At 34.5% G+C, this 22,444-nt stretch overlaps 2 protein-coding genes across 5 annotated transcripts; one reads left to right on the top strand and one right to left on the bottom strand.

The window, feature by feature from the left end:
• The first annotated feature begins 15,340 nt into the window (after positions 1-15,340).
• LOC111367855 (psbP domain-containing protein 2, chloroplastic) lies at positions 15,341-17,281 on the top strand. Of its 2 annotated transcripts, XM_022988930.1 has the most exons (4): positions 15,341-15,728; positions 15,907-16,062; positions 16,426-16,735; positions 17,017-17,281. In XM_022988930.1, exons 1-3 carry the CDS (start codon positions 15,387-15,389, stop codon positions 16,684-16,686), a joined length of 759 nt encoding a protein of 252 aa, XP_022844698.1. In that variant the 5' UTR covers positions 15,341-15,386; the 3' UTR covers positions 16,687-16,735; positions 17,017-17,281. The 2 variants fall into 2 exon arrangements, with proteins under 2 accessions (XP_022844698.1, XP_022844697.1); XM_022988929.1 differs by having other exon boundaries at positions 16,426-17,273.
• A 69-nt stretch (positions 17,282-17,350) lies between these two features.
• On the bottom strand, positions 17,351-22,420 carry LOC111367854 (ultraviolet-B receptor UVR8-like). Of its 3 annotated transcripts, none has more exons than XM_022988926.1 (12): positions 22,189-22,420; positions 21,503-21,689; positions 20,867-21,013; positions 20,189-20,270; positions 19,341-19,496; positions 19,000-19,173; positions 18,644-18,715; positions 18,422-18,493; positions 18,209-18,327; positions 17,923-18,008; positions 17,770-17,822; positions 17,351-17,643 (listed from the first exon to the last, which is right to left on the bottom strand). In XM_022988926.1, the coding sequence occupies exons 1-12, from the start codon at positions 22,280-22,282 to the stop codon at positions 17,575-17,577; spliced, it is 1,311 nt and encodes a 436-aa protein (XP_022844694.1). In that variant the 5' UTR covers positions 22,283-22,420; the 3' UTR covers positions 17,351-17,574. The 3 variants fall into 3 exon arrangements, with proteins under 3 accessions (XP_022844694.1, XP_022844696.1, XP_022844695.1); XM_022988928.1 differs by having other exon boundaries at positions 21,503-21,661; positions 22,189-22,417; XM_022988927.1 differs by having other exon boundaries at positions 21,503-21,656; positions 22,189-22,417.
• Between the last annotated feature and the right edge of the window lie 24 nt (positions 22,421-22,444).

Here is a 22,444-nt window from a genome sequence, read left to right as displayed (position 1 = left end):
ACTATAATTAAATTTATTAAACCTAATTATCCTCATTAATCTTGATAATGAATAAATTTTATTAACACCATTAATTCACCCTTTACCGAACATGCATTTTGTTGATTCATGTCACTTGCATAACTAATTATAAGTGACTGCTATGGGTATATATTTAGGTGAGTGCTTTTACTTTTAAGACAATTTCACAACTTCATTCCTTTACAGATTCATACACGTAAATTCTATATTGTTGAAATGATTTTCTTTTACCACAGTTTCTATTGTACATACTTCCCACCACTGATATTTTTAGAATTTGAGCTGAGTATCATATTTATATTTTTCACAAATCATTTTCAAATAAATTCTTGAATATCAAATTAAGGTAAGAATACATCGTGCAAAGTGGTAAATTCTTATTCGTTGATATTTGTATAATTTTTGGCATAAAAAGCTATAAGGCATTTGGGTCGAACTCTATGTTAAATCCTTCGAGATGGAACTTTAGGTTAAAGATGTTAAATTCTACAGGATGGACTGTTTGATCAAAGATGTTAAATCCTACGGGATATAAGGATTCTTAAGAAATTCCTTTAACTCTAAATCTAAGAAATGTTAGTATATTATGTCAATTTTATATTTAGATCATGTGAATAAGAATGTGTATTGAGTGTTTTCAAAATATTCAATCTTACAATACCTTTCAGATGAGAATAGATCGTTTGAACGCGTGGAAGATTGACCGAGTAATGTGTGTGAGGTCGCCAAATAAATTTTCTAGAAAAGATAATTGTCAAACTTTTATTTGAAAAATATCTTCATATTGAATTTTGTGCACATTATTTAATAACTATTTTTATACATTTTCAACACTTAATGAAAGTGATATTTCCGCTTAAATTAGACAAAGAAAATATTGGTAACACTTCGAGCCAATTTTTATAAAAAAATAAAATAATGAAGATGAAAAAGATCTTGATACGTTACATTGATAATTTTCAAATAAACAAACTTCAATAAATCCAATATAGTAAACAAGCGAAGCTTGAACATTTTTCTTGTATATTGGCATCAATGACTTGAATTTTACTGAGTTGACTCGTTTCCCATGTATATATAAGAGGAGTTAATTTAATTTTCTATGGACTATGAAAGCGCTTCTCACACGGGAAATTGAAACTTCTTTTTGACAAATATCACATTTACACGTCAGCATGCTTAAGTACACGTCTGACATCAGCACACTAATCCCTTCTCAAATGAATTTCCATCGTGTAAAAAATATCCCAAGGATTTTACAAAAATATTATAAGCAATATATCCGTTTCCTTTAATCTAGGCTTTGTTTGATTCTCATTTTCTCCAAAACATATTTTTCTCTTTTTTTTTTTAACTACGCATTCTTTATTAAAATAATATTATATGTAAATAAAAAAATTTCCCTTATTTCTCAACTATACATTTCTCATCAATTTTCTATTATGGATTTGTTCGGTAATGATTATAAGAATTGATTTTTTAAATATTAGAGAGAAAAGTGGATTCCACCTGTGAGTGAAGAAGTCAAAATAACGACTGAAATAATGAAATAATGGTCAAAATTTTGATTTTTGGGTGAAAATTTTTTACCAAACGAAGGCTATAAAATGCATTTTTTCATAAAAATGGAGCTCAAACACTCTCTTAATTATATTAAAGTAAAAATAGAGAAATTTAGTATAAAAGTTTATTTGCTATGTATATGAACGTGAGAAAAAAAAAGTTTTGAAGTTTTTTATTTTGGACTCGAAAGGATAAGTATGTACAAATACGGGTCAGAGAACAAAGCATTGACCATTGAGCACATTTGCAAGAAATTTTGCTGGTATACTTTCAAATCTTATCCTATGATAAAAGCGTGTAAGATATTATAATAATTGACTCAGGTATCATAGTCAAACCGATCACCTCGAACAATTCTGCACGTACAAAATTATTTATACAGAATAAAAATAGGGTACTCACATGGGGTGGGGCCCATGTGAGTATTATATTGGAAAAAAATACACCACCCACCCCATGTATGTGTGTATATTTTGAATTTTTGTAAAAAATTTGTTGAATAATTCTGTACCCATAGCAACACTCCCTCTTCAACTTCTGATCTTTCAATCAATTAATTATTTTATATCAATAGAGATCGATTCATAGCTCAAATATTGATTCTACGATCAATTAATAAAGATTCCTTGTGCATAATCTTCAACAAAATTACGAATGAGAGCTATCAATCTAAGCCCAATTCTTTCGTAAGGATGAGGGCCTCCACGATTTTCTTTTCCATTTTGTCCCGGGAGGATGGAAAATTCATTCACCATGTCTCACTCGATTTGTCTCATCCTTCCTTGAGTTGTTAGAATCCGATCGAAACGAGCAAACGGTAACATCTCCAATCACGCTACCAATTTTCACGTTGACATGTTTCAGCATAAAATTGGTAGATTACGAGTTTTCACATTGACTCCAATACCGCTATAAACTTCTTCGTAAAACATTCTCGACTTGTACAAATCGTGATTAGCAAGCAAATGATGTATTGGCCCATAGCGTGTATACGTGATCCATGACCTTACATTGATTGTGATGTGTCCAAACCTGGAAGCTGCTAGGTGACTTCACGAGTAAGACCAGATGTCTATTCTTTCTCTTCGAATCGCCACTTTCTTAATTTCATATGTACCTCGACTCGATTGAACTAATCCAGTTAAATCCAGAACCGAGTTAGCTCTTTCCACTTTTGTTGTCGTGTTGTGTAGGCGGATGAGGAGGTCAGTGGGGTCTTATGTCCATTTTCGATTATTATTATTATTATTATTATTATTATTATTATTATTATTATTATTATATTAAAAAATTGTAATTTAACTAGGTTCTTCCGATTTTTGGGTACTGGCTCCGCCATTGGATGTGTCAAATCGGATCATATTCTTTGATAATGTTAACATCAATTAATGTGTAAACCCCCCCCCCCCCCCCCGCCACACACACACACACACACACAAAATTAAGTGAACCTGGCTGAAAAATGGAGAAGACGACAGTGACAATATGAACGTGGTTGGAAAATGTAACTTTCATGTAGAAAAGTGGTCTAATCAATAAGAATTAAAAAGAGCAACGGAGACCTTCCTCGAATTTTCTTATTTTCTTGGGACTTACGGGAGGCGGAGGCCTATGTTGAAGGAAATGTATTATGGTCATATTTGTTTTATATAACTTTTTTTATTTAATAATTTGATTTATCCTCACCTCGATCTGATTTAGTATCAAAATAAAGAATTAATTGGACAATTGGATATTCGAGAGACAAAAAATCGTTAATTTAAATTGTGATTATCTGATTCAAGGGAAAAAGATCCGTTGGATTTTTAACAATCAGAGTCAATACTATTTAGGACATGTTCGGTATTAATTATGAGAATTGATTTTTTGACCGTTAGAAAGAAAAGTGGATGCCACCTGTGAGTGAAGAAGTCAAAAATAACGATTGAAATGGTGAAATAACGATAAAAAAATTAATTTTTTGGGATGAAAAATTGCTAACGAACGTTTAATTATATTCTTCATATTACTTGTAGAAGAATTTTGGAAAATTAATAAATTTATTTGACATGTGCATACTACTAATGATACATAATGTATGTAATGGTTGACAGCTATGAACGAGATTAAATAAGTAAAAATTTTGCAGCATTAAACGCGTAGTAAGTTACAATACAAATGAGTGTAAAAGTCCAAAGGAAACAATGGTTTGCTTATGATTCTTGGGTTGGCTTGGATCGAGGTATTGTGCGAACGTATATGAAGGATTTTCTTTGTATTTGTTTAGGTTTAAATTACATGGACTTTTTACATATTCTTATATTAGTTGGAACCCTGCGAATCAGTATACATTCAATATGTCACACTTTCTTGTTGCGGAAGCTATCTTAAAAGATCTTTAAATCGATGATTTTCGGTCTCAGTCCAACGTACCTTTCTCTACCAACAACCAATCCAATCGGCTCCAAACCACAACCAATTTAATTCACCTCGATTTCTATTCAATTTTATCCATGTAGAACAAGAAAAGATGATTTGTGGCCACAAAGGCTGGGAGAAGACACCACAAATGTATACTATGAAGGAACCCTCAATTGCACACGTTAAACAAGCATTTTGGACATTTCTAGATGCCTTTTTTCACACACAAAGGGGGCAGCTGGGACTCCTTGATTTCTCTCACAAAATCTCACAAAACATCACAAGACAGTGGCTAGGGTTATAGCCATATATATAATTTAGGGTTAGGCTTTAAGTTGGACCATTAAAGAGGTAAACGAGACAAGATTCAAGCCATCCAAAAAGGAGTATAATTGAGCTAGGTGTAGCTCATGGATTTGGTTGTTGGATTTATTTCATTCATCGGCTTATGCCTATGAAATAATATTAACTCACGTTAATATCATAGCCAGAGATTTATTGGGTATAAAAAATCCCAACAAATCTCCACCTTGATACCCAATAAATCTGCAAGCAATCAAAACACACAATTAGCACTTGCATAATCAAGGTAGCCAATAAAATTGGATCACAAACCTTATCTCGTGTTTTCAACTTGAAACACATATCATACCTGCTCCATGTACTCACCGGGGCTAAGGTAGAAGCAAATATTTAACAGTAAATAATCAAGAGCAAATACACATGCGATGACGATATACTATAGGATAACATACATAAATCTTTTCAAAATCATGTTCACATAGAATCATAGATTAACACCAAGTCAATCAAACTACAGTCAACCACATATGCAACACATGTATAAATGACCCTACGAAAAGATCTCACCGCACTAATCCTATCACATTCCGTGTTACTCACGCCTCGAGAACACATATCTCCTATCATCACCCACTAAGCTCACTAGACTGATCACCCAACTCATATCTAACTGGTAGGTCACAATAGATCCCAAGTCCACGGGATAATCCTATATCTCCACATCACTTCTCCCAATTTATGTGGATAATGGGTCTCCACCTAATAGAAGTGATAAAAGTGTCTCTCTCATACTCCACCTGATCAAGGTCTCTTTGCAGATAAAGGATTCTAGACATTTGATCACATCTCCACTCATGATCCAAATGTCACACTTCACATCCTCGGTACAAATCTCCATGTACCTCTAGGCATCTATACTCCACCTCACCAAAAGACATCTAACACACTGCTAATGCATCATAACCCACTTTGCATGCAAATAATTACACCAAGTAAGCACTTTACCTCAAATTCATGCGAACACACATATAAAACAAATTGAAACGCAACAGAATTAGGCAGTCACACTCATGCAGAAAGGATCGCACACAGATGCATATGCAGTATCTAGTTTTACTCTCAATAAACCTCACTAGGCTCATAACTCGACCCCTCAACCAAATTCGCCTCACATCTCATCTTACCCTTCAACTTATCTTTCTTCTTAGGACAATCCCTAATAAAGTGTCCAAACTTACCACAACAGTAACACCTTCTACCACTAGACTTATCTCGTCCCTTGCGCTTCTTCTTACTAACCTTATCACTCGAGTCACTACTCGATTAACTACCGTCTTGAGTTCTACCCAAATTCATTTGCTTAAACTTCATCCTACTCATCATCATATGTAACTCGCAACTCCTCTTATCCTCTTTTTCAGCATTAATCTTCATCTCCTTACTCCGAGCGAGTCTATGACAATTTTGGGTGTTAAAGTGTCCCCACTGTACTTAATTGCATTCTTAACTTCCATATATGAATCAAGCATGGAATTAAGCAAGATAATAGCCTTATACGTTTCAGATACCTTTTCATCACAATTAACGATGTTTTAAACTAACTTGTTAAAAACATCCAAATTGTCATCAAGATCCTTTGAAAAATCCATTTTAAAGCTGAAAAATCGTTCAAGCAAGTACTGTTTATTAGGAGTAGATTTAAGCAAATATAAGTCGTCCAAGATTTAAGCAAATATAAGTCATCCAACTTTTCCCAAAGTTGTTTTGTAGAATCCAATTTTCCTACCTTTCTCAAAACAGTATCAGGCAAGTGTAAAATAATTGAAGTGTATGCAAGTTCATCATAGTCTTTTTTTTGTGTTTCTGTTAAATTTGTAGGAAATTTACCATCTATGGCTTTTGAAACTTTTTGTTGAACCAAAATATCATTCATCTTTTGTTGCCGAATAGAAAAATCATCTTTCCCATTAAAAATTCCAACTTCAAAGTATGAAGACATTTAAAAAAAAAGGAACAACCAAAACACAGATAGGTCACACAAAGTTATTCTACGGCCGCAATATACACCGTTATAGATTCACAAGATTTCGTAAGATTCACGATTTTAGATCAAGGGAATGTTCAAACGGGTCAAGTCCAGGTGTTCTAATGGGATAATTAATGCAGCGCGAAGATATCTAAACAAAAGTTAGAATTTTCACGCAGCAAGTCTCACACGATGACTATATGACAGATAAAGCACAAAATCAACTACTAACTTGCAATCAAAGTTCAACACTTCAAAATAGAGCAAATAATTTCTAAATTTTCTAGCACAAACAATGATTGCCAAGTAATGACAACCTCCAATCTTAATTATCACTCTGCACGATGATCTACTAGTGCAATAATGTAAAAGTTTCAGCCAATTTACCAGAGCGGACCAATCCGAGTTCGTAAATTGTGAGACACGAGAATTTAACACTTTAAGATCACCACAATTTGTCCTAAAGTCTCTGGACAACAACCAAGAAATCACAATCGAAGTTCGATCGTCCGAAAAACAACGCTGTCCAGATTCTACTGCAGACACTGAAACAGAAAACTTTCAACACAAAAAATGTCAGAAATAATGTGAGAAACAAACTGTCTGAAGAGATCGTCTCGAAATTCGTGCACACGCGCCTGGAAGACTCTTTGCGCACCTTCGCCGTCAACACGCACCACCCTGCAGGGTTCGCTTCTACCTGCACGTCATGCCAGTGGTCTCTGTTTTCCAAAACTCCTTTTGAATTGATCAGAAAATGCGAAAAACGGAGGTTGATTTTGACAGTTTTTGGACAGCTTCTTCGATCTGATTTCTGCTTCGATTTCTGGACCTTTTTTGTATGTTTCACAGGCCAAAACCACCACCCTGAAACTCTAATACCAAATGTTGCAGAAACTCTCTTGAAAGATCTTCAAATAAGTGATTTTCGGGCTCAGTCCAACGTATCTTTCTCTACCAATAACCAATCCAATGGGCTCCAAACCGTAACCAATTTAATTCACCTTAGTTGCTATTCAATTTTATCGACGTAGGATAAGAAAAGATGATGATTTGTGGCCACAAAGACAAGGAGAAGACACCACAAAGGTATACTATGAAGGAACCACCAATTGTACACGTTAAACAAGCGTTTTGGATACTTCTAGAGCCCTTTTTTTCACTCACAAAGGAAGTAGCCAAGATTCCTTGATTTTGTTGACCTACGGTTAACTTCTCGTTTTGATTATAACAAACATATTTTACTTAACAATTGTATTTGAGTGATTATAGATGTTTATGATAAGCGTGGACAAAATGATGCTTTTGGAGCTCTCGAAAAATTGGACAAAGTAGAAACCAAGCTACACATCAAGACAACGATCACTTCATCAAGTCAAACAAAGAAGAAATTAGAAGAAAATGAATTTAGACACCTTGATTTCAAATGTTAAGATAAAACACTTTAGTATTTGGCATATACGTCATTTGAAGCTCAAGAAACGTTTTTTTGCACGACAAACACGATTTTTCCATAAAGAAAAGCATGAACCTATTATATACTTTAAGAAATGTCAAAAAGTCTATAAAACATGTGAGAAACATCCTTCATGAATTTACGTCTTGTTATATTATTTAAAGAAGGAAAATTTTCAAACACGTGCTGATCTAGAGGACGCATCCGATAGCTAGAGGACACATCCGGTAGGTCTAGTGAACGAGTCCGGTAATTCTAGCGGACGTCCGGTATGACAGGTTTGTCCAACGGTAAAGAAATCAAACGTTCTGACTTCTGAACAAAAAACGGTTACTTGATCGTCCGGTAGAATGGAACTTTTAACCGTTTTGCTGCTATAAATACCAGATCATTTTGCATTCAATGTAAGACTTTTATGAGCATTTAAAGTGAGATATTACTAATCTATCTACTCAATCATTTTTATATATATCTATTTCTTCAACTTATTTATATTAGAAAAACCTTTGATTGATTCAACTTTTGAAAATCATTTTTATCAAAGTGTTTTTCTTATTTAACACTTGAGCTTCAATCATTACTATCTACTAAAGTGTTAGCAATCTTCTCTTGTTGTATTCAACTTCAATTATATCATTTATTGCAAGAGAAGTTTTCACTTGTATACTCCTCATTTTTCAAACTTGTGAGTTGAGTTGAAATCCTGAAAATTTCAACATTGTAAAGGAACGATGCTCCTTGCTTGTAAGTCATCGAAAGCGTTGTAAGAAATTTGGATTGCACCATAAGTCAATTAATAAAGTGAAAAAATACATTGCTCGTGATAGAGAGTTTGGTAACGGAGGACGTAAATCGTGATTGGATCGAACCTCCTTATTACATCGTTTGCACTCTCTTTTCCCTTCCTCTTATTACTTTTGTGTTATCTTGTTTATTCATAGTTGTTTGCTTAAATTTGCGTTTATTTTCGAAAAAGTTTCAAATAACCAATTCACCCTATCTTGGTTAGTTGTTCTTTCAGATTTCTCTTACAAAACATCACAAGAAAGTAGCTAGAGTTATAACCATATATATAATTTAGGGTTAGGCTTTAAGTTGACCATTAAAGAGGTAAACGAGCCAAAATTCAAGCCATCTAAGAGGAAACATAATTGAGTATTAATTCACGTTAACATCATAACTCGGGATTTATTGGGTATCAAAAATCCAACATTTCTGATTAAGTCCTTGTTTGATCCCCAATTTTTGAGTAAAATGTATTATAGGATAGTGATTTTTTGGATAAAGTGTGGTTAAAAAGTAATAAAAAAATTTTGAAATAGAAGAATGAGTAGTTGAAAATGAGAATTGAAAAAATGCATTCGTGAAAAAATAGAGCTAAAACATAGACTAAATAATGTAACATTTGTGGATACTCATATAGTTGAGCACTGGTTATTGAAGATTTAAGTTAAACTAAATTATGTTAGGATTTGTTAGATAGTAATTATGAGAATTGATTTTTTGATCGTTAGATATAAAAGTGTATCCCACATGTGAGAGAAGAAATCAAAAATGACTGCTCGAATAGTGAAATAGCAGTAAAAAAAATTTGATTCTTTGGAGTGAAAAATCAATACCAAACATGCACTTAGTCCAAACTATTGGACTGACTGATCCTGATTTTAGTTTTTTATTTTGATAACTCTACCCACAATCGAAGGATAGATGGGGGCTTAAAACAATTTGGAGGCTTAATGAAAATTTATTTAGGGGGCTTTTTGAGAAAAATGTGAAAAAAAAAAAATAAATAATGGTGTAGATAATTATTGATGGAAATTCTGTTGATGATTGCCAACAATATTACATTTAATTAATCTCACGCAAAGCAATATTTTTTGGTGATCCGAATAGAATAAAATCATCAACAAACGGTATTTTTTGTAATCGGTGATGCAATTTCGTCAACAGTGATCAATGACAATGTTGTCAACAATCAATGGTTATTCGACCATTAATTTTCGACAAAAAACTGCATTTATCATTGAAAAATATTATTAGTTTTATATGTATTATTTAATTTTTATAAGTTAGCTACTAGTAGGGTTAAATGTGGTTTTTCCTTATGATATTATCGACGAATGAGTTTTCTTTTTATTATTGTTCTATCCTCTACGAAATTTTCCATTCAATTAAAATGACTTCATTTAACGATGAGAATTACTTACGATAAATAAAAAATTATTAAGATAGTTTTTTTATTTTTTAAAATTATCGCCAACAAATAAAAACTCCAACATTCATCTTGAATCATTGCTTTTAATTGTCATTTAGTCAACCGTGACTTTTCTATTAATGAATTTTGTTATTTTGTATTTATTAATTTATTTTACCAATTGGCTCCTTCCGCAATCGCCTCCACAATTAGAATTAAGCTTCCAAATATTATCCTCATCTTTCAAACTTCACCAATAGGTAATAAACAAATTAAGCTTTCAAATATTATCATCATCTTTCAAACTCCGCCAATACCAGTACCGAAACTAAGTAAATTGTGTTGTATGGTAATAAACGTGTTACCACCACCATAACTCGACATATCCTAACCTTAAAAAAATAAAAATAATAATAATAATAATTCTCAAACACCACAAATCGGAACCTTCTATCATCACTACGACGCCACGTTCAAAAGCAAGCTCCCAAACATTACTACCATCGTCCAAATCTCACCAACATCGTCATCAACATAAATGGCGTCATTGACGAGCCAACACAATGGTCAACAACCATTAAATATAATATTTCTCTCAAAATGAAAGAAATACGTGTTAATTTACATTAGATGGCCAACTGTAAAATCCTAATATGATCAAACTGTAAAAATTTCTACCGAACAATTTGTATTGGTTTCCTATTAAACAGAGACAGATTTAGGGGGGCTAGGCAGGGCTGTAGCCCCCCCCATCCCCCAACTCAGGTTCAATGGTATTTTTTATTTTTAAAGACATGTCTGAGCGACATTTTTTCAAAAGACATGTCTGAGCGACATTTTTTCAAAAAAATGTATTTTTAAACAGTGATTTGACATTATTTCAACCACACATTCTTCAATAAAATAATATTACACGTAAATCCGAAACTTTTCTATATTTTTTAACCACACATTTCCTATCAATATACTATTCAAAAATTTATTCTAAGGAAAATAATTTGACTCAAACAAGGGCTAAAACTCAATACAAATGTGTAAACCTAAAACTCCATGGTCTAATCTTTAGTCCGCAACATGATCATTCGTCCCCAACCATCTCAATCTAAGCATCTTGTTATAAAATTAAGGAGACGAGGTTATATGAAAAAAATATGAAGTAGCAATCACAACACAAGAAGAATTCAAGAAATTGGCAAAGAAAATTGAGAATTTATTATAATGGAGAAAGTAAAAAGATTATGTGTTTATCACAATTCTAATGAGGTCTAACTTGTTCTAACTATGAAGAAGATCCAACTATACATAGGGGTATATATCTAACCTTAATAGGAATCTCAAAGATGGAAATAATATCAAAAAATGCGTAAAAATGCGAAATGGATCATGGGCCGAAATAGCCTGTTGCTAAAGTTCAACCATGGGGGGAAGCGAGCAATGGGGGTCGCCGCTTGAATGGTAGGTTGGCGCCACCTTTCTGTTTTCTGCACTCAAGCGAAAAGCAAGTGTGCAACTGGTGGCGTATTGGCGACTTTTCCTTCTTAGTCCATACGTCAACCTCTTCAAAATCCAATCCCACAAATTCACAAATATCCAATCGAATTTGGGTCAAACTTTAACAAATCTCCACCTTGAATCAAATTTCATGCAATGAGTCAAATTTCAAAAATTCTTCACCTGGGTAAAAATTCTAAATTGAACTCTTCAACAAGTACTTTAGCTAATTCTCCAACGAACAAAATTCTCCACTTGTTCCATAAAATCCTACTAAGATAAATAAATCCAAGCACTGCTCAAAAGAATTATCTCATGTTCCCAAAATTTGCTCAAATTATCAACACGAGCAACAAAAACACAAAATAAATTAACAATCACCAAATAGGGCAAAATCACTTCTTGAATAGAATCAACACTACAAAATGCTTTTGTAGAAGGTTTTTCACTAGGCTCAACACCTTCAACCAAACTTAAAGTATATACACCTAAATCAGCTTTTCCCCACTTATGTGAAGGCCTAATATTTCTTTTGGATTTATCTCTAGCAATTGTATACAATGGCACCACTATTGGTGGTGGAAAAGTGTTATCCATAACCTCTAAACTCGACTGAGAAGAATTCTTCAACATGGATCCCAAGCCAAACTGCAACTGTACTGTACCAAACTAAATAGCCACCAAAGAACTAAATCTTTGTTGATTGATCTTAAATATTCTGCACAACCTTGCAAGACATACAACTGAGACCTTCGTTGCTCCTCCAACATAACATAGACACCTTTGCAAATTTGATTACTGAAGTTAGACTTCAACCCATCCCTATATTACCACCATGAACAACAAAGCATTTTCCTTAAGTCTCTGATTCAACAAAATACTTCATCTTCTCTTTTGAAAACAAAACATCATATAATTTTTCAATGGTGAAAGTATCACGATTATATAAGATCGTGTCTCTATACAACATATATGAAACGGGCAATTAACACAATAAAATCAAGCACAAACAATTTTCATTATACTTACCCTCCAAGGTTCCAAACCAGTGATAATTGCTTTAAAGACAACAAGATGATTTTCTAAGGATATACCTTCTATCATACGATGAGAATACAAACACAATTTTTAGGTGCAATCTGTTATTTAAACTCTTAATCATGCATAACTATTCCAACTTTGATAATAACAAAGTTGAGGTTTCTCCTTCAAAATGCTAAAGAACATGATTCGAAAGATGAAGATGAATATGTGAGCCTTTCGATCTTTACATTGTTTTTCCTCCATCTACCAATTTGAGAACATCTTCTCAAATTCCAACAAGCGTCGTCCAAATCCATATGAGCGAGCATTGCTCATATCTTCACCTACGAAACGAGAATCTAGTGTTGCAATCCAAAATTAAAATATCATACTTTATGATTGCCATCACAAGAACAAAATATCGAACAAATCAAACCTTAAGCTTTGATACCAATTGTTATACAATTAAGAAGATGAGGTTATATGGCAAGATATGAAGTAAAGATCACAGCACAGGAAGAATACAAGAAATTGGCGGAGGAATTAAGAATTTATTATAAAGAAGAAAGAATTACAAAGATTGTGTGTTTATTATGATTCTAATGAAATCTAACTAGTACAAACTATGAAAAATGGCCAACTATATGTTGGGGTACATGTCAAGCCCTAATAAGAGTCTTAAAAATGGAAATAACATAAAAAAGAGTCCAAATGTGAAACAAATCACGGGATGAAATAGCCCACAGCTCGAGCGCCCTTTGGCGGGAAACGAGCGACGAAGACGTCGCTAGAGCGATAGGCTGGAGCCAGGCTAGTGCCAGTTTACTATTTTTCGCGTGGGAGCAGGAAGTGAGCGTGCAGCTGGTAGCGTGGCAACGAATTTTCCTGCTTGGTCCATATTTCGACCTCCCCATATATATATATATATATATATACACACACACAAGTAGATTGCATATCTGTGCCATTCTAGTTGGTGGTGGCTACATGGTGTGGTGGTGCAAAGAAGATGCTATCTATGATGTTGGCAATGAAAATAATTGTAAAAATTATGGTGGTATCATCTTAGTGAAGATTCTAACGAAGATGGTGGTTTCAATAGTTGTGGTAGCGATGACAAAGGGTGATGATGTGCTTGATATTTGTAAGAAAGGATTTAGGGTTTAGTGGTATTTGAATAATGTTTGAAATTATGTGGGAAGACTAGGATGTTTAAAAATTGGGATTTAATTTAAAATAAGGTGAATTTTATTAATGGTTTTATTATGCCTCATAATCTGAAACTCTTAGTGGAAGCCATGTGGAGACATCTAACAGTCAACGGAGACCCATTTGGTCAACACTATTGTTTGAAGTGCGCTTCAGCACTATTTTATTGTCCCAAAGCCCCTCTGCTAAAGTGGTACCTCATTGTTCCGAAGCACATCTACCAAAGCACTATCTCCTTGTTCTAAGCCCTCTCTTAAGTTGAAGCCCCTGCTATTTTCCAAGGAATCTACAGAGTATTTCTAGGAATGATTGATGTAACGTTTATGTTAATGAATGTCAGAATTGTTAGCATAAGGAATAGGGTGGCTAACCCTTTTGTCAATTTATTAAATGTATGACAGATTATGATGTAAGGCCCAGTTAATGAGATAAAGACGTGTGGTTTTAATCCAACGGCTACCACGTTGGCCCAAACTCTATAAATAGTAACTTTTGTAACATTTGAAATAAGGGGCAAACTTTACATACTTGAAAATCAGACTCAATCTTCTATCTTGTTCCTTCTATATTTATTTGCTTGAGTTTCGATTGCTTCTACTTTGGTGGAATTATTTGTGATTGTTTGTTTGTTTGCAAACATCTTTGACCATATTGTTAGTGCTTGAACATTTTTTTTTTATCTCGTGTTATAAAGCATCTTCCACCTCCATAATCATCACCCTTCTCCATCTGAATCTTCGATCAAAATGTGTTGAAATTTGCTTACATGGACCCGACATCTATTGTCCACGTAATCTCTACGAAAAATGGGGTCAACAAGTTTGATTAAAATGGTTATAGTCCCAAGTCCCAAAGGAGATTGCATCAATCAACCTAAAGGGACAGCCCAACTAATCTCTAGTATGACATGTTCACCCAATACTAGTCATGCCAGTAGATTGTAATGAGCATCACGTTTCTTTCTAAATGAACTTCACGCCAATCCTGCCAAGATGCTATGAGGTACATGTATCTTAATCTTGAGCTGCCTTACACTTCTCAAATTTTAACTATAAGTCACGGAGCGAATTCTCTCTATCCATGTGGCCTAATAGATTTGTCACGAGCTATATGTATGGGCTGTAATACTACCGAATGTGCTCTAAAAGTATGCAAGTCTTTTATGGCAAGATTATATTGCTTGAACAGGGCCACATAGCGGCGTAGGCCATGTTTAAACAAGCGCGCTCCTATAGGTGGGGGTCTATTGGAGATAGGCTGGCTTGGGAATGACTTCTTCTGCTTTGGGAACCCTAAGTTTCGCATGGGTATTCAATGTCATATGTATGGCAAACCATTGCAAAATTCTTTGACGTCCATGTTTTATCGAATAATGTTAGTGGTCTAATTGGTATTAAAATCCCCGTGAGTAGAAACTATGTGGTATTAAATAATAAATTCAATTAAATAATTATATAATTCTCTATTTGGTATAGCTAAAAATTAAAGCCATGTTATATTATTTAGCCCTTGTTTGAGCTACATTATTTTCAAAAAAATATATTTTTAAACAGTGATTTGACATTATTTCAACCACACATTCTTCAATAAAATAATATTACACATAAATTTAAAAAATTTTCTTATTTTTAACCACAGCTCAAACAAGCCCTTACTTAGTAGTCTATCGGCCCCTCAAAAGTTCTCCATTGGCCGCGGCAATGGCTTTGTGTTGGATTTCCATTGCCCCTTCAAACCACTACCACAACTCTATCATTATTCAAAACCTCAGCCTCACACACTCATCTCCACCGCCGCATAAACCCAAACCACCCCAAATTACCACTTCGGTCTCAACACTTTCTTCTTCTAATCCTATTACAGAAAGCAGTAGATTTCCAGTTGTTGTGAGCAAAAGATTAGTTAATCTCGCCATTGTCGGAGATGTATTATCAAGATTCTTGTTTTTCTCTAAGGCACTGGCCTCTCAGTTACTGGAGCTTCAACAATACACTGATCCCAAAGAAGGATTCACTCTTCTTATACCCTCTTCCTGGATTAAGGTCCATTCTCCTCCTACCTCTAATGGGATTTTTTAATTAAATTTTGGGTTTTTAATAGAGTAGAATTCACCGATTCTGAGTAGAATAATGCACTAAATCACACCCACACATGATTATGCCGGTGTATGAAAGGTGAAGTTGTTTTGGGAATTAACCCAAATGCTATTGGGTTTATCAGGTTGAAAAGGCGGGGGCAACTGTTTTATTTGAGGATTCAGAAAAGAAATCTAACAATATAGGGGTAGTGGTGAACCCAACTCGGATTTCGAGTCTCGGCGAATATGGAACTCCTCAGTTTGTAGCAGATAAACTTATCCAGGCTGAAAGGCGTAAGGTTAGTGAAGTGTAACATTTTTATAATATGATTGTTTTGCAAATTGCAATTATAATTTTCCGCCTTGGTCTCTGAAGCGTGATTATACGTTGTAATGAAATTGGAATGTGGTTTTACTTGTGATGGATTGAAAGGTGAAACAAAAATGTTACCGGTTGAAATAAATTAGCAAAGTAGGCTGAACCCTAATATATAGGAGGATTGAACTTTATTCCAGGGAAAAATGAGTAATCTTTTTATTAAATCTATCAGAATTTTCTGTGTTCATTATTAATGGACATTATTGCTGGATGACAAGTCTTTATAGGTAACTTGAATCTCTTGGGATTTAGACCTGATTGAGAAAGAACTTCAATTATGTAGGAAAGCACAAAAGAAGCCGAGGTAATTGCTTTCTCCGAGCGATCAGGTCACAGAGACCTTCAAGTATACGAGTTTGAATACAAGGTTGATAGCACCAGGGGAGGGTTGAAGAGGGTCTTTTCTGCTGCATTTGTGGCATCTAAGAAGCTCTACCTTTTGAATATTGCTCACTCTGATGGTTTAGATGACCCTCTGGATATGGAGAGAAGAATGACTCTGGAACAAATTTTGCACTCCTTTGACGCTGTATCTGCGACCTAAACAAAATAGCCCGATTCTTGATTTCCTTTAACTTGTCTTGGAAATCAAGGTATGCTGCCCCAGCTTCAGATTTTCAATTCTCTCATCACTGCTTGCAAACCAGTTTGCCAAATTTGCTTTTGTCATTTATGGCTTGTGTTTCAGTAGGGTGGAGTGCATTGAAGTGGTTAACTACTAAGAAAAAAAAAGAAATTAAATTATAATCCATTGTGTTGTCCACTTCGCACCAAACATGCACTTAGTACAATGATTTATAGTACTGGTTTTGCATACAATGTTCCTTGAAATCATCTGTGTAACGCGGTCATGCTGCAATGTATTCTTCTCCAGGTTTATGCTGTATCAAGAGATATAAGGGATTCCAATTTCAACCATATGGCCACAAATTTCTACTTGAAGCTCAAAATCCCATCTTAAAAGCCAATATATATTCTTCTCTCTCAACTTTGTATGTATAATTTATTGGGTCAATTAGTGGATCTGCTGTTTATGTGGGCAAAACCAGAAGCCAGTTTTTTTTTGGTAGCCTTTTTACAAATTTGTTGTACTTGAACAGTCTTCATCTAGAGCAAATATTATCTAATCAATTGGAACATTTCCAATTATACTGCATACACAATAGGCGAACGTGAAGTCTGAGATTGAACGTCAGTACCTAAAACCGTTCACAATAATCTCCTCTTTGAATAATTCATTTCGAAATGACAGTGTCTTCTGATTAATCAATTTGTTCCCACACATTACACTGATTAATCAGTGTGACATTAACAAATTGCATGAAAACATGAACTTAAACTGAGTAGGAGGAATATCTGTTTTTCCTCCTCTAAACAACATATAAACAAGTTTAACAAGGAGACGCACTTCACTTCGTGGAAGTCAAGAAATTCATATCCGCATCCTTTTTACATCGCTCTCAGGGACATTTACATCATTACCATTACCGCCAAATGATACCTGCAGCAATAGTTATGTTCATCCTAAAGACTCCGGTTCAAGAGATGTTTATTTTTTTTTTCGTATAAACATTGAGTTAAGAGAGGTTGACAAGTTAGTCATGTAACCATGCTAAGATGAACTTACGTTCTCAGTAGGAACAACAGCATATCTGTCAGATGGTGAGACCCAACTTTTTTCTGTATATGTAAACCATAAGTATACTGAAGATCAGTTCATGCTAACTTACTGAAACAATTCTAACTAATGAAATATGAAATGTTAGATCATGTACAGAACCCGATAATATATCAACTTTTGAGGCCTCTATCTGCTGTCCAGTTGATCCATCCATCCTCAATACCTCAATGATCTTTGGGACATTTCTGTAAAATTTAAAACAATGTAGAGAGCGCCAATAATTTGTTTCAAGTTGTATAGTCGAAAGTTAAGCAAAGTTCCAGATTCTTCCCATGAGAACCACAATTTTGATGTTGGACTGTAGTTGTACTTCGAAAGGAAAACAAACAGTTCGAGGAACAGAACTTTGCGGTCTTCGGATAATTCGCAAGGTATTCAGAATCACCTGTCCAGAGTATCCCCATGGCCAAGCTGTCCGTTTGTGCCCCTTCCCCACGAAAACACATTCTGCATTTCCGTTACAGCGAGTGTATGCCTCCAACCACATGAGATATCTACTACTTTCTGCCATAAATTTGAAGTGGAAAACCTTAGAATCGGAACCAGCCTTTTGTATTTGGAACTGACAAAATAATAACATTAAGAAAAGGACTATTGCCTCGTCAAGTGGAAATTTGACTTGTACAGGTGAGCAATGATCAACATTGTCACCAACACCAACTTGTCCAAACTGTGCAGAGTGAAAGGTTGAAAATGAAAATATATCAACATATAGACAATAATTTAAAGTTAGTTATGTGTAAAAGAACTGCTTGACGATGATATGCATAATGAGATTATATTCAGGCTATATAATCAAGAAGAAACTAGAATTTTGAACCTTATTCCAGCCCCAACCGTAAAGTTCTCCATTTGTTGTCAGTGCCATTGTGTGTCTCCAACCACCCGATATCTGGAAGCGAAAAAGAAAAATGTGCAAGAACCTCAATAACATGAATAGTACAAAAACAATATAGTTTATCTTTTTCTCTCCAGCTTTCCCACATTTTTATTATCCAAGGGCTTTACAGAATACAGTACTGGAAATTTTCTGATTCAGTTTAATTGGTAGGCCAAAAGAGAGGAATATGTGGTTCCAGAGTCTTCTCCTCATCTTCAATCCTCTACAATCAAACATACCTAAAAAATTCATGCAAATTTGTAACATTCTGACTTGTGTCGGAAATGAAAAATTACCTGAGAAATACATTTTTCATGCAAGGCTTCTAGCTTATGAGGGATTAGGTGGTCTTCAAAATCTCCATGTCCTAGTTGACCATACTTGCTCCACCCAAAGGTATACAAACTACCCATATTGGAGACAGCTATTGTATGCCGCCATCCACATGCCACCATAACCATCTTTTCTCCCTGCAATTCTGGATTAGTGTGACTTGGGGAGAAAAACGAAAGAAGGTGAATGAGACTAAAGTTGGAGATGCATTTTAGTCACAGGGTCAGTTGTTCTTGAAGTGGAACAGTACCTGATAGCTCATTGGTTACAGCAAAAATATGTGGATATTCACTGTCAAACCTACCTCGACAGTTGAAACTTTCTCGGGAATCAAGCGATCATTTCTATCACCTAATCCCAGATTTCCATATTGACCCCACCCCCAGCCATAAAGGTCACCATCTTCTGTTACTGCAGCTGTATGTTCAGCACCAGCAGAGACCATTTTGATAGATACTCTCTACAGAAAGTACAAGTGGCTTATCTATAAAATGATCAAAATACTCAATTTATCATTTTGTTGTTCACTAGAATATTAATACTAATTGGAAGAGACAGACAGCATCAATTTTTCTTGCTACTGATGTTAATATGTTATCACGCTTTGTCGGCTCCAAATCGAGCATAAACAAATATTTTAAATTCGTTTAACACACAAACAATTTTAAATATTATGTCATTTTTTCATTTTTGCTTTTTCTTTTCATTGTGTGAATTCATTAAGACATCTTTTTAATGGTAGCAGAGTTAAACATATTCTCTTTTACAAATTTATCTGGATCTCTATATCTTCATAGGCATTAAATGAGAACAGGATAAATAAAATCAATACAAACTCCAGGTGGAAATTTTTTGCACTTTGTTAAAACTGAAATCAGACAACTTGATAATTAGAAAAATGAAAAGAAAGCTTCAAAGATCAGACAATTCCCTGTTCACATGAATACTTTCGGTAAACTCTGTCATGCTAATGCAACAAGCACATATAGCATTCCGTTTCTTGGGACACATTCTAGTTTTATTTTATCTAAGACTGCTGGAATGAGAAACAATAGCAGGGGAAAAAAATGAAAACACCTCTATGGAATAAATGAGTGAGAGAAAAGAAAGCAGCAATCAGAACTTATCGATGTAATAAGTAATTCATTGTACCTTGAAAGCTTCAATCTTCCATGGCACAAGAGAATCCTCCGTCGTCCCAAGGCCTAGTTGACCATTTTGATTTCGCCCCCAACTTTAATCGAGTAGAAGTGCAAAAATGTCAGTTAGCGTAAACATTCAACTCATTTAGATATATGATATATCACAATTCAAAACAAACTAACAATCTAATGCTTCTACACGGGAAAAAACTCAAAAAAATTCTTAGATTGAAATAATTCTACCTTCGATGTAGCTTACATACAGAAATTTAATAGTACACAAATTACAGAAGCTCAAAATAAAAAAGAACACTGTGGTTGCTTCGCACAATTTGAAAAGTTTGAAGAATTGTAAGTCTTATGCTTTAACACGGGATCAGGGCAGTACCTTACCATCATCAACAAAAGAATAACTCACAAGATACTCGTATTTCCTACATTTCAAAATTACATAGAAATCTCTTTGTCAGGGTTTCTAAGTTATGAGATATTGCTCTTTTGTATATCTTCAATTTGAAGTCAGCAAACATGGGGTGAAAAACAATGTTTGGAATTTAGATAACAAGTTATGCTGATATAGTATTCTGTGATTGTGTAGAAGAATGCGAAAAATTAGATCGATGGAGCTATAAACTAATACGAGGAAAGTATATGCAAAGTACATCGAATGGCTTGAAGCAGAACCAACCTCTGCACTTCACCTTCCATGGTCACTGCCAAACAATGGCTGTCCCCACAAGCAATTTGTTTAATCCGTAAACCCTGTAATGCATTGATTGGTTGAGGAGAAAACAAGTCGCTGGAGTTCCCATGACCCAACCTCCCGAAATCACCCCTAGAATTGTTTTTACAGAGAAAACCCATTAGTTTGTGTGTGTTGCATCATAGTCATTCAAGACTCTCACTTGGTTATTCATGAATAAAAAACAATCATCCAAATAAACAGTGAAGGATTACTGAAAAACAATCATCCATATTTTGAGGTCGTGCACGATGGTGAAATTAAATCAAGCAAAACATAAACAATAGGAAGCAATGGAACATTACATGATTAGGCCTAAGGTTTAGAATAGTCACGTGATGTCTAAAACGTAGCTGAATGTCCGTTGATTGTTAATAAAATGCTGTGCTGCAGGACTCTCCTCAAACTACAATAGCTAGTATCTACACTGAGTCAAGTGTTTAGAAATTGGAAATATAAGCAATCGTAAACTTGATTTTTCAAGAATGCCAGATGTTTTTCTCAACAGAATAAAGATTTCGTTCAACTCCAAACTTCATTCGACAAACATCAAAGAATTTTTTGAAGGGAAAAAATGCATACCATCCCCAACTGTAAACTTGCATTTGGGACTGGGAGTATGCAGTTGTATGATCAGCTCCACAAGTTACAGATACTATATCTAGTCCATCCAATGAACTCAATTGAGTAGGAGAAAGCCGATCCTTAGAGTCCCCATGGCCTAACTGTCCATCTTCTTCCCTTCCCCAAGAGCAAATAACATTTCCAACTGCATCATATCAATTATTTTTGCATACTAAAATTTAAATATTTGAAGCATTTAACATTTTTAACAACTGCCACCATCCATAAAATAGAACTCCTTGAGTTAACATGATCATGAGAGTAGAATATCAGTGATTAAATTTCTTTGCTCTATATTTCACAGATTCCACATACTACTAACCCTAGAACGATAAAAAAAATTTGAATAAAATTTAGCACTTTCACTTCTTGGGCATTCAAAAATTTGACAAATTAGACAGATGCATATTCTCCATCCTTGGTCAACTGTGCAAGATATGTTTAACCTTAAAGTTACAGATATGCCCCTCATTAAATTCAGAAGGATCAAAATCAGTAGTAACGTGGAGCATTCTGGTCCATGCAAAAAAACATTAATTTAGCAAATCAAATTCTTTAACGAAAGATGAACAGCAAAACCTAAATGAAAGAATTTGTTCTTCATTATCAATCTTAAATTCATCGGATTGTTTTATAAAACTTACAGAGGAGGGCTACAGAATGGCTAGCCCCAGCAGATATGAGTAGCACTCTACGAACCATTTCACTGCTACTATGCTTTTCGCCTTCCTGTGTCATCTTTTTCCTTTCTCTCTCAGTGTATCACTTTCTCTATAAATATTTATTGATTTTAAGTATTTTTGTTTTCTAAAAATTTCTCAAACTCTTGAAGGCAGGGAGAGCATCTTTTCTACCATTGACAAGGGAAACATACTGTATATTTATAGCGATAGATATGGC

The sequence above is a fragment of the Olea europaea genome, chromosome 18 (assembly GCF_002742605.1).
Source record: "Olea europaea var. sylvestris chromosome 18, O_europaea_v1, whole genome shotgun sequence".
NCBI lineage: Eukaryota > Viridiplantae > Streptophyta > Magnoliopsida > Lamiales > Oleaceae > Olea > Olea europaea.
Note: the sequence above shows the minus strand (reverse complement) of the source record. Positions and strands in the feature narration are given on the sequence as shown.